Source organism: Dermacentor albipictus, chromosome 7 (genome assembly GCF_038994185.2).
Source record: "Dermacentor albipictus isolate Rhodes 1998 colony chromosome 7, USDA_Dalb.pri_finalv2, whole genome shotgun sequence".
In the NCBI taxonomy this organism is placed as follows: domain Eukaryota; kingdom Metazoa; phylum Arthropoda; class Arachnida; order Ixodida; family Ixodidae; genus Dermacentor; species Dermacentor albipictus.
The window spans coordinates 90,870,727-90,884,072 of NC_091827.1; the positions used below are offsets into that span (position 1 = coordinate 90,870,727).

Here is a 13,346-nt window from a genome sequence, read left to right on the forward strand (position 1 = left end):
ATGGCGAAAAAGTGAGGAGGAAATGAGAGTGCCGCACGAGACTGCGAGAGGGCCCCATAGTATTTGTAATTTGATTGTATGTGCTACGCAAATTGTGTAGTACTTTCTGGAAGCCAGGCGGGTGCCAGCGATTGCACTGGCAACTTCGACGAGTCATGTATAAAAGCCATCGCGCTTGAACCGCTGATCGGAATTTTGACCATCGCCCACTCTGCTCGCCGATATCGTTGTGCTTCGGTGTTCCGGGCCACGCGCCAGTTTCCGCGAGCGTCTCCGCAACCCGCGATGAGAGAGGGAGGCCGTGGCACATGCGAAGCACTCGGCGGTGGTCGCTGTCGATGAGCTTCCACAGCCGGGCACTGACACGACACAGTGGTAGCGCGTACAACACTTTCGGCAGTGCCACCGCAGCGCTCTACTCTGCGGTGGCACTGCCGAAAGTGTTGTACGCGCTACCACTGTGTCGTGTCAGTGCCCGGCTGTGGAAGCTCATCGACAGCGACCACCGCCGAGTGCTTCGCATGTGCCACGGCCTCCCTCTCTCATCGCGGGTTGCGGAGACGCTCGCGGAAACTGGCGCGTGGCCCGTGTCTTTGACGGCTGACCTGCGTGCCCTCGGTCACCTCGAGCGCCTCTCCTGTGCCCCGGACGCAGGACCCATCCTGTCCCTCATCCGCTGCCTGCCCCAGTCACGAGTGGGAACAGTGTGCGAACTGTTTAACAGCCTGGTGGTCGACCCTCCGCCCGTACCGCCGATCTGGCCACCGCCACACCAGCGCACGCCACTTCACGTGTGTCTCGACCTCCCGGGCGTTCGCTCCAAACATCGCACGCCTCTCTGCGCTGTACAGCAGGAGGCTGCTGCCAGGATCGAGGACGACCTGGGAGGAATGACGCACTTGTACGCCGATGGCTCCGTCCTCAGCGACGGCTCGGCGGCTGCCGCCTGTGTTGCTCCCGCACTTGGCATCACGAAGCAGTGCCGGCTCTACTACCGGGCTTCCTCTACCACGGCGGAGCTAGCGGGACTTCACCTCGCTGCGGACATCCTCGAGGAGTCGCCGCACATCACCAGCGCGGCGATTCTCTGCGACTCGATGTCCGCGCTGCAGCAGCTGCTACTCGACGAGCGCGCGCCGCCCCTTGCACAGCGCGTTGCCGTCCGTCTGCACGCACTGCAGGGGCGATGCCACCTACGCCTGCAGTGGATCCCCTCGCACGTCGGAGTCGCGGGCAACGAGACGGCGGACCGGCTGGCCAGGCGCGCACACGACTCGTCGACCGCGCTGACAGACCGGGTGAGCTCGCTGGACACAGCGCGACTTCACTTCAGACGGGAGCTCGCGCTCCGCCATCCCGACGACCGAGTTGCGCAGGGGCGCCCACCGCGTCGTCTCCCGCAGACCGGATTCACTAGGCGCGAGCGCGCCTTCCTCCTCGCCCTTCGGACCGGTTCTGTGTGGCCCGCCGAGCGGCGGCGTCGACTGCGTGGAGCCCCCTCTCCCCTTTGCGGCGACTGCGGCGCGATCGAGACAATCCAGCACCTGCTGTGTGAGTGTCCCAACTTTTCGCTCGCGCGCGCGTCCCTTGCCCGTGTCTACCGTGGGCACGGCCTGCCGTGCGACACCGTGACAGAACTCCTACACCCCTCGGGCTGCCCTTCACGACACAGGACACTTCTACGTGCACTCCTGACATTCGCCGAGGCTGTCGGCCTCGCCGACCGCCTTTAGCTCCCTCACATTTCCGCGGCGTGCTGTTTCTGGTGCTCTTTCTCTCCCCCTACTTTCATTCCCCTTCCCCTTGTGCAGCGCGGTTGAGGTGACCTCTGCTGAGAGACAGTTACTGCGCTGCACTTTACCCCAACCTTTCCTTCCCATCAAGAATCTCCTTCTCTTGTTTTGGAAGACGACGCTGCGTTTGTAACGTGTCGCACGAGACATATTGTCTGCGCCAGCCAGTATATAGCGAAATGAAAACACGTATGAAGTGGCGCTCAAATTTCGCATTAGGGAGTATCGTCATTAATTAAAAATTATGGGGTTTTACGTGCCAAAACCACTTTATGATTATGAGGCACGCCGTAGTGGAGGACTCCGGAAATTTCGACCACCTGGGGTTCTTTAACGTGCACCTAAATCTAAGAACACGGGTGTTTTCGCATTTTGCCCCCATCGAAATGCGGCCGCCGTGGCCGGGATACGATCCCGCGACCTCGTGCTCAGCAGCCTAACACCATAGCCACTGAGCAACCACGGCGGGTCGGAGTATCGTCATCGTCGGTGAATTTTCGCCTCAGAAGCTCCTCTGTCACTGTGACACCGATGCTTTGCCGGTGTCACAGTGACGCTGGAAGTCTCACTGGATACACACCTTGAGGACTGCGCGGCGTGGGTGTTTTGCTGTCCTACTGTTAATTGCGGCAGTCTGAGGCGCGTTTGTTCCGTTTCATCTTATTTAAACAGTTGTGGACGCATCGAGCGATAGCTTCGCGGCAGATGGGGCGAGACATGCTGCTGGAGGTACCTGCTGGATCAATCCATTGGTTAGACATTTTGATGCTGTGACATTGCACTGCCTCCAAGATTGGCTAGCTTTAGAATCCTATTAAACCCCAGCAACGAGGCGCATCCTGCACTGGTATCAATATCGGGCCCATCAGGTTACTAGCTTTGATTACAGTGCCTCAGTGATCGGTCCCGTTTGCTCGGCCAGATAGCCATCCGCGCATTGTGTGAGGAAGAACTTCGCTTTGAAAAGAAAGGGAAACCACTTGTGCGCACTGTTTGTGGAATATCAAACGTCGAGAAGCCATTTACAAGGCGATATAAAAACTCTAACCTCCAAAGACGACAGTGTGATCGAGACCACGATGACATGGAGGAAATGCCACCTACCTAAGTGCACACCCATCTCGTGCTTTCGATTACGCCCCCCGGAGAACTGATAGTTCTTGAGGAGTGTCAAGGAAACTACCGCCAGGTAACTGCAATTCCGCCCAACGAAAAACAAGGCGAAGAGGAGCAAGAAGAAACCGGTTAGTACAGTCGTCATTTCCCGTCACGCCTCTTCCTGGTCCCTAGCACGTGTGTGGTTCGTTTTCAGAGTACAGACTGATATAATTACCGCTTCCATGTTTTGATATTATTCATGCTGGCGACTCAATTTAATTTAACCCTTGTGGGACCACAATGTCTAGACGATATATTAGAAATGTAAAATTAAAAATTCGCAGCGAAACGAACGAATTAAATGTGAATTCATTCCTCCGGTTTTTTTTTCTCAAGGCCTTAAAGCCCGACTCAACCAGCACAAGGCCAAGAGAGATGACATGTTTAAACGCTGTCTCTGCGTTCGACACGACACGAAACAAACGGAAACAGATGGCTTCAGGGGAGCAGGAATAGTCGGCCACTAAAAGATAAATAATAAAGTAGCTTCCTGCCTATGGCAGTTGTGCCCTCTGTTGACGCTCTTGTCTTTTCAAACCTTTAGTAACCGCTGCGACGCATGTCAGGACGCTCTTGGGCACCCACTACTAATTTCTAGTCATCCCGGACTTCCTGTAATAGAGGCACTGTAGCGCAGACGTGGACGTCCCCATTATCTTCATCATCATCGTATTCGTGTTGAAGGCGACTGAAGTGGCCTCCAAGCATTTGGAAATCAATTCTCGTGGGCGTGAAAAGGTAATCGATGTCGATTCAGACTGACCAGTAATGGTAGCAGCCATTGTTGCCAGCACTTCTGGACTTGGATGCCCAGAACTTAGATGTCCTGGACTTGGATGGCTAATACAACGCTCAGGTCCACTCCCTGCGACATGGAAGATATATTCTCTGGTGGGGCGTATTTTGGATCAAGAAGTTATATGTCTGTTCTGAAGTATGCCCCAATAGGAACTAAGCTCTCGTCATCGTATATTCATCTTGGATATCCAGAAATGCTGGAAACAAAGGCTTCCACCCTTGCTGGTCAATTTCAATGGGCATTCAGATGTTCTACGTGCCCACGACACCGCTCTTCGAAATGTCCGGCGACCATGGAGTCGTCTTGAAAACGAATGCGATTATGATGACGATAACGAACCCAACAAGGGCAACAAGGTCTTTTAGTTATTTTTTTTGTATTTAGATATGCTTCTTGATAAAACATGTTTCTTATGTTGCCCTTTTGCGTAAGTCTGTTGTTTAGAGGTGCAGACTTGATTTCTAATTTGTGTTGAAAATGGCCCGCGTCGATAGCATGAGGAAAGCAGTCAACATCAAACATCGGCTGGCGCTGCATTTTGCACGCGCCACCTAATTATTGGCCACTGCCCCTTGACGGGAACGTGCGGCTGGCTTTGAGGCTGTAATTATTATTTGTATCATCGTCGTTGCCGTCATCGTGCGTCAAGCATATACTGTCCGGTAAATGTCTGTTCAAAAGCACGCGCGGTTGAGTGGCTGGACTCTGATCTCCGAACACCAGGCGCCCAAATCGCTGCCGACGCGGGCGATTATTGTCAGACGATGAAAACGCGCAAAGCTACGAGCTCGGTTTTCAGTACCAAAAAATAAATATGCGAGACCAGTACAGCTTGGAAAGACCGGTGCTTCCGGATAAACCGAGTTAAATGCTGGGTCAGTCATAACTGCCTCGCTTTGTATATAGTGAGGAGCAGCGCGGCGAGCAAGCCCGGGCCGCCGTGCGCAGTGTTTTCTGCCGGACCGGAATGACAGAGAAACTGCGAGAGAAGCGGAGATGGGGTTACGGGAATATGCTTGCGGTGGCGCGGCAGTCACTGAAAGCCCAAGTGGGGCGACGCCGCGAGCGATCGCCGGTAACGATACGTGGGCGACCGGTGCCGAGGGCTGAGTTAATCGCGCATGCAGCGAACGTGAGCGACCCTAATAAACCAGGAACGGCCTGGAATGAAGGCCGGTCGAGTCGGGGTGGTGTTTATTTATATAAAGAAAAAGCGACCAGAGTGCTGACCGCGAAACATATAAAAGGATAGGCACGCAAACGGAGAGAGATATTGCTGCCGAGCGCCCGAAAGGGAGAGTGCCGGAAGGGTGGCCGGGTTGGACGAAAAAGAAGCCAAGAACGAACGTAAACAAGCGCCTCTCGCTAAGCGACGAACCAAGCAAACGAGGCGGTAAGAAAACGCATGCAGAAACTGCAGACAACGGCGCAGCGCCGCATTATTATTATTTTTTTTTTCACGCAGACGAAGAACGTTCGCGAGGATCACGGCCCCCGTAATCGGGCGGGTCGCGGGATATTTAAGAGGCGGCATCATCTGGCGCCTGCGCAGAAGGGTGACAAATACGTCTGGCATAGTATCGAGAAACGAGATGGACGCAGTGAGTGCCAGGTGAATTTGCCCAAACACTGAGTATACTTAAAACAACACTGTCTATGTTTCTTGGGTTGAGTTAAACTCGGATTAGTAAATCACGCTGCTGCAATAGAACACACACCACTCATATCACGCGAGGAGGCTTTTTAAATCAGGGCAGGCGCAATAAACTACCGACAGATGGCTACGCCACCTTGAACGCAGTGGAGGAAAAGAACTAGGAAGCTTGCCAGCAAGCATACGACTTTTATGGTGATCAACACGGTAACGAAAAACATCAAGCAGAAAATCATAGAGGCTGAGATAATCTCATGGGTGGCGACAATGAAAAAGAAACCGGCTGTAAGTTACTACTTAAGAGAAAAAAAACGAAATCAGGGAAGGAACAATTTATGATAACTCAAAGGGAATGTCATTACTTTTCGAAGCGAGATCAGAATGCCTTTGAACACTCGCTTATAAAGCTAAATACAACAAGGAAGTAGAAGCATGTGCTTGCTGCGGTAAAGCTAGGGAAACGATGGTGGATGTTTTATTAGAATGCGAAGATATCAGCCCAGTGGTCGGTTCAGGCACATCAGTCCTCCTTGAAGCACTTGGGTTCAGCGAGAGCCGGGGGAGATTAAACTTGCCCGCAATCGAGATTAGTAAGAGACGATTGGAAGACTGGTGGAAGAAAAGTAGGGAAACAAAAAACAACGGAGGCGTACAAAAACAAAGTTCACAAGAGGGGTTCAGGAAGTTCATCTATGTAAATTCATCGTGGGCTCTTTTTTTTCTACCTTTTCTTTTTTTTCCTATTTTTAAATAGTTAGGACATTGGGCAATATAATAAAATGAGCTTGCTGGCGCAACCTACCGCTCCGTTCGAAAGGGAATGGTCAGAGCATCCATCCATCCATCCATCCATCCATCCATCCATCCATCCATCCATCCATCCATCCATCCATCCATCCATCCATCCATCCATCCATCCATCCGTCCGTCCGTCCGTCCGTCCGTCCGTCCGTCCGTCCGTCCGTCCATTCCATAGCAGCTCGCAGTGAAGTCACACATATTAACGGAGTCTATTCAGGACTAGTTAATTGTTCATCGGTAGATAACGGTATACGCTGCAATTTTAGAGATGCAATAACTCAACATCACCAAGTTTCGAAAATTTCTGTGCGCAGAGACAGCGCAATTACGACATGATATAATGCAATCAGTGACCTGGTACCTGACGTACCGGTCTGACGTTTTGGCGCGAAGTCATGGGAACGAAAATATGGCCTTCAATTTCATCATCAGTAATCAATCCTTTCCCCAAAAATCATCTATGAAACTAGGGCTCTTGAAGAACACCTTACTGGCTAAATTGGTTTAATGTTTTTATCTATTCTCCCTTTTAAGCTAAACATACGCTACATTTGTTCATTGTTCAAATATTTTGCTTCTAGGTGTCTTTGACCTTGCGTGTTTCTAAAGTTCGTATTTCACTGCTGTTGCCTCTCTCGTCTGCTATAAGCAGTGGCGCTATAGAAGTGACGCTTAGTCCTGTGTCGTCCTCCTTCTGATGATCGTCTTAGTTGGCGCTGTTCCTTCCTGATCCAAATAAGCAGTGGCACTGTTTGTTACTTTGTATACCATTCTGTCGCCTGCATTGCTCCGTACAAACTATGGTGATGTGTGTCGCTGTGTTACCTATTAAAGGGGTTCTGCAACTTTCCAAGTCAGTCGTGAAATGTATTTGCCATTAAATGCCACATCAAGAAGATATCGCAGCCCGAAAGAAAGTATTTCAATGCAGTACGGGGAAGCGGAGTTATCGACCATCGAACGCCGCCTTTCATCCACGCCTGGTCATCTCCAACGGCCTGAACGGTGGAAGCTACGGCGGAATGGGGCAGCATGGAGTTTTCTACAAAAACTTACTAGCGGGAACTGTGGCGCTAGTGTCTACGGCAACTCCAAACATGGGTGTTCAGTTAGCATGGGAATGGTTGTTACTACGTGGATGTGCCTACACTTCGACCTTTTGGTATGAAAGGCCCTTGTGACTTTGGAAATCGACCATTTTTCCAACGTATACTGCGCTATAAATGCAATAATATGCAATAATTTTCCATGTTCGCAGAGCCTTAGTGCCTTCTGTGTCTAGGAAAGTATAGATTGCTTTGAAATTTGGGCTAATAAGGGCGGATAAAGCGTAGTAGACAAAGGGACAAGAATGTTTCAAGCCACCAGCACCAAGATCAGACAAATCCATTTACTGACCACCATTCCTACAGGGGCTGAGAGATCACATCGCTAGAGTTCCCTCTGGTATAATACTGCAGCAAGCCATATGCGGGCCGGTAACCGTAATGCTTCGCCCACAGTTCGTCACCATAGTTCCAAGGGGTTCTGAATTGTTTTTAATATTTTAAGGCGAAAACCTTAAGTAGCTCATTGCAATGGCTCATATCCAAAATAATGCTTCGCCCGGTCTAATGGCACAAAAACTATGGCCCAAACAATGAAACGTTCCTTTCCTTCGAGCGCTTCCTAACCTTACGTGAGGCCTCCTTACAGCGAAGGACCGATGGAGGAAGCAAGCATACTCTGAAAGCTCCCTTCACCCGTCCTCACGTAAGGAGCGGTTGCCGCCATGCCTGGGTTCGAGATTATCTCTTAAAAGCTTTAGGCGAACACCAGAACACCCCTATTCAATAAAAAAGGTTGTATCGTCGCACAATCTCTAAGTTGATGAGCTAATATAGAGAGGCGTGGACGCTATTTTTTAGTTTTGTTTACTAAATCTAAAGAAGCAGTGCATTACAGTGCGAAACTTGATGTGCTCCAGCAACGCTGGCACGCCGGCGTCGTGCAACGCCTAGCAACGCTTCCATGCCGCACGCGTGACTGAAACGAACGTGCCTGGCAAAACGTACCGTGCTCGCGCTTCTCCGAAGGTGGGCGACAGCGCGCACGCGCAAGCAAACGTCACGTGGTTAAGCAGTGAGGCGAAGTGCTCGTTCAGGGCCAGGAGCGGCGTAAGGACGCATGAAGGTAGCTTGGCCCAAACAATAAAACGTTCCTTTTAGGGGTGTGCGAATATTGAAATTTTCGATTACGAATCGAATACGAATAAGACGAAGAACTCTCTTCGAATATCGAATCGAATATCGAATACATGTGTAGTATTAAAAAATTGCAAGAGAGGTAACAATAGCTTTATTACCCTTTTAAAAATAACATTGCATTTTACAAGGTTGCTTCAAATTAAAGAGGTACTCAATTATAGATAACGGACTCAGGTAATGCCCTCAGTCAGGTAAAACGCTTGTTACAGATTGTCGTGAAGGAAAATTAACTGCTCAATATGGCCAGAAAGTAAACGCTCTCTATGCACTGTCACATTTCTACCGGTAGAAAAGACTCTTTCACTAGGAACTGAAGTGGCAGGGATCGCCAAGTACTTCCGGGCGAGTGCACTTAAAAGCGGGTACCTGAAGCGGCCAATGGACTGCCACCACTCACAAGGATTCATGCCCCTTTCCAGAAGAGGCTTTTGCGCGTAGTCTGTAACTTCCCTCTCAGGGGCAGATGCCAAATGTGTCTTCTCTTTGTTCATCACTAGATCGTCAAAAGCATTCCATACACTCGATGCCACCAGTGGACACGAAGTCGACGCTGGCACGGCGGTGTCCCCATGGTGTTCCACGACGGCTTCCTGGAGCTCCCTTGTCACAAGGTTTTTCAGCCAGATCATCTGACCAGATGCCTGATGAACTGCGGCCATAAAGCGCGGATCAAGAAACATGCCTAGGCTGGCCACTTCATCAAATTTCCACTCCGCACAAAGAGCCTTGATACATCTTGAATCAATGTTAGCAAACCCTGAGTTGCCTTTGCAACCTTCAAGGCAATGGGGCATTCCAAAAATAATTGGAATTATAAAGCTTGGTGAAAAAGAAACCGAAACTGATCATGTCTCAAATGCCTGAAGCAGATAGACTGAAACAGAGCATACAGATAATGGCAACTCAGGGTTGCAAAGGCAACCCTGAGTTCAACCTTCAAGGCAATGGGGCATTCCAAAATAATTGGAATTATAAAGCTTGGTGAAAAAGAAACCGAAACTGATCATGTCTCAAATGCCTGAAGCAGATAGACTGAAACAGAGCATACAGATAATGAGCGGATCATGCGAAGTTCTCAGTTAATAAACATGTTCTTAGGAGAATGCGGAGCAAGCATACAATTGGTTAATTGCTCAATTATTCGCAGTCTATCCGAATATTCGCCGTTTCCACCGTTATTCGGCCGTCCTCGGATATTCGTGAATTTCCGAACATGCATTTCTCGAATCGAATACGCTTCGAATATGGAAAATATTCGATTCGTATTCGAAATTCCGAATATTCGCACACCCCTGGTTCCTTTCCTTCGAGCGCTTCCTAACCTTACGTGAGGCCTCCTTACAGCGAAGGACCGAAGGAGGAAGCAAGCGTACTCTGAAAGCTCCCTTCACCCGTCCTCACCTAAGGAGCGGTTGCCGCGTGCCTGGGTTCGAGATTATCTCTTCAAATCTTTCCGCGAACACCATTATTCTATTAAAAAATGTTGTATCGTCGCACAATCTTTAAATTGAATAGCTAATATAGAGAAGCGTGGACACTTTCTTCTAGTTTCGTTTACTAAAGTTAAAAAAAAGTTGCGCATTACAGTGCAAAACTTGATGTGCTCCAGCAACGCTGGCACGCCGGCGTCTTGCAACGCCTAGCAACGCCTAGCAATGCTTGCATGCCGCACGCGTGACTGAAACGAACATGCCTGGCAAGACGTACCGTGCTCGCTCTTCTCCGCAGGTGGGCGACAGTGCGCATGCGCAAGCGAATGCCACGTGGTTAAGCAGTGAGGTGAAGCGCTCGTTCAGGGCCAGGAGCGGCGTAAGGACGCATGAAGGTAGCTTTGGAGCTACCTTATGCTGAGGAAGCACCAAGGAAGCCTTCACCGAGGGCCCCTCAGTAAGGAAGCTTTCAGAGTGACATAAGGTAGCCTCACCCCAATGAAGGCTTCCTTAGTGAGGTAAGGAAGATTTCATTGTTTGGCTTCTTATGCTGAGGAAGTACCAAGGAAGCACCAAGGAAGCCTTCACCGAGGGCGCCTCAGTAAGGAACCTTTCAGAGTGACATAAGGTAGCCTCACTGCAATGAAGGCTTCCTTACTGAGGTAAGGAAGATTTCATTGTCTGGCCCTATGGCTCATATCCAAGAAAGATTGGCGCTGCGGTCGGTGAGGTGAGCGGTCGTGTTCACATAGGCTCCGTCTTCTACAAATGATTTCGCAGTGATTTTACCCTCATTTCACCTCCAATCTTTCAACAACGGATCCATGAAGTTAAGAGGTAACGACGGATACCCGACTTTGAGGTGGGCCGCCATTCTTGCGGAGATACTGAACTTGCTGTGCTCCGACCGCACCGTATAGCCTCGCTAGGTCTAGGCATGCACTCCAAACGCTAGGCCTATAGCCGGCGCAACAGCTGCGCGCCGCTGACGGACGCGGTGCCACCTACGCAGGCTCTCTCCAATGGAGCGGCACAAGCCGATGAACGTGATTCAAGAATGAACGTGCGAATTGAGAATGAACGTGATTCAAGAATGAACGATGGGGCAAGACATTTTCACCGACGAAATTCCCGAAAAAGCCGGATGTGAGACCGCCGCAACGCGGCGTTCGAGACCCCGAGACCGCGGTGCGAACTCGACGCAGGACATCGATGCAAGAACGAACGCGCCCGGCAACGGCCAGCAAGGTACGAAACCCGAGCATGTCAAAGGAAAGGTTATCAAGGCGGGACGCATGCCCAGACCACCGGAGGAGGAAATCGAAATCGTGCTTCGACCGCAGAGCGGCCTTGACATCCTTAAGGGCCGATTTACGCTTGAGCCGCCCATCGCCGCAAGCCGCACCGCACGCTTGCGGTCGCGCGAAAAATTGCACGTATCCAGCACTCATGCACAAATTAACATTGACACTGTGTGCACAGTGTACACCTTACACATTGTAAATCGAAATTTGTGCACAAGTGTTTGATACGTGCAATCTTTCGCGCGACCGCACGCGTGCGGTGCGGCTTGCGGCGATGGGCGGCTCGAGCGTAAATCCGCCCTAAGGTCGGCGCCCCGACGGTCACCGCCGCTATCCTCGCGGCCGCCGGCATAAAGGGAGAAGAGAGCGCGCAAGGCATGGTCTGTCCGAACTCGCACCAGAACATCGTCGTTGTAGGTACTTCGAAACGAACGAGCGCGGACCGCTACTCCAAAATGCGGCAAATCCACTTCCGAGACAAACCGCTCGAAGTCAACGCGTACGAAACCGCGCCCGACAATACACGAAAGGGAGTGATTTGAGGCATCCCCATTGAGGACGGACCCCGAGTGCTGGACGAAAACATCGTAAACCAGAGACACCCACTGGCACTGGTGGTCACACGCATAGGCACTATACGACCATGGTAGTCATTGCGTTCAACGGAGTCAAGGTGCCCAACCTCGTCAGGTACGGCGCAACACTCGTCCCTTGCACGTTGTATCGCAAGAAACTTGACGTCTGTTATCAGCGCGGACGCCTCGGCCACCGCATGGACGTTCGCCCAAATCCCACCAACCACATTTGTAGGGGTTGCGGAGGCCGCCACCCCGACCGAGGAGACCAATGCTCGCCCAAGTGTAACCAGTGCGGCGGTGCTCACATGACCGCCGATAAGGCCTGCAAAGGAAGGTACAAGAGACCATATGTGATTCGCAGACGGCGATGGGAGCGCCAAAACGCAAATAACTAACTGACACAGCAAGACTTTCCCGCCCATCCAGCCGCCCAGACCCAGATCCAGATCGCGATCACGTGGCCGGTCCCGGTCCCGCAGCAGGTAGAGGCGCAGCCACGCTCCGACGAGATCCAGATCCAGCACACTACCCACGAAACACAGAACCTCTTAAAAACTTCTTGAAACGGCTAGAAACGGCTATAGACGTCTTGGTCTATGATAAGACTTAAAATAGAATTTCTTCTAAACATAACTTCAGCACTTGGAATATGGTAGTATATATTCTGTACGCGGCAAAACCCACTACTGGTGTCACTAGAGTCCATTTTGGCAAACACATTCAGAATGTCTAACTCAAGCACTTTTCTAGATCTTTTTATCTAAAACCGCATGAAATTAGAAACGACGTGTTAAAAGTGCGGTTACCGTCGGCTGTGGGCGTTAGCGAATAAAAGACGCCACAGACAAATCGAACTCGTTGGAAGCAACATAATAAGTTGGCTTTAATGTTATGTAATTCCACACCAGAACTTCAACAATCAAGGGGGTGGTATTGTTTTCCTTACGGGGCGCGCACGCGACGCCTACCGTTCTATGCTCGCGCAGCTGACAGCAGCGAAACGCCGGTGTTGCACAGCGGTGTCACAGAGCCACCGCGCTGCGATCACTTCGCCGGCTTGCTCCAAATTTGTCGGACATCTCATTCCGTGCTGGAAACACTGGGATGCAGGAAGTTTGAAAAAAAAAAGGGCACTGCCGTCCGCAATGTCTCGGTCGTTGGTTCGCTATGCCAGTTGTGCATCATTCTAAGCCGTTCCGTACATTTATACTGGATGTTAAATGGAGTCATTTAGCTGTGCTGATGCTGTTTGCTGTGTGTTTTGCATCAGTGCTTCGTGACATCGGCTGTATTGCGTGTTTTCGCCGACGGCTTACTACCACAATGGCGGGATAACAGTGTACATTACACCTTGCTTCCCTAATGCACAAATGTATTCATGCCAGTATTTGATTAGTTCAGTATTCCAAATGTTTACTGTGTGATTTAGTTTCTTTACAGGAATTTACTGTACAGCATCAGCAAGCAGTCTAATTTAAGATTTATGTGTGCTGTAAAAGGTGTGCTTTGCCATTAAAATTTATAAAACATGGGCCGAGGCTTCCATACATGGACGAACTTCAATTTCGCTCTACCACCGTCAG

At 50.6% G+C, this 13,346-nt stretch overlaps 1 protein-coding gene across 1 annotated transcript; it reads left to right on the forward strand.

Annotated features, from left to right (window-relative positions):
* Positions 1-338: 338 nt before the first annotated feature.
* Positions 339-12,326, forward strand: LOC139047863 (uncharacterized). Its single transcript, XM_070522013.1, has 2 exons — positions 339-1,551; positions 12,190-12,326. Exons 1-2 carry the CDS (start codon positions 339-341, stop codon positions 12,324-12,326), a joined length of 1,350 nt encoding a protein of 449 aa, XP_070378114.1.
* The last annotated feature ends 1,020 nt before the right edge of the window (positions 12,327-13,346 follow it).

Bases quoted from the DNA above. Each gene is read 5' to 3' on its own strand.
- LOC139047863 (XM_070522013.1), top strand. From the start codon at position 339: ATGAGCTTCCACAGCCGGGCACTGACACGACACAGTGGTAGCGCGTAC. The intron at 1,552-12,189 runs GTGAGTGTCCCA...CCGCCCATCCAG, and splicing joins GACAATCCAGCACCTGCTGT to CCGCCCAGACCCAGATCCAG.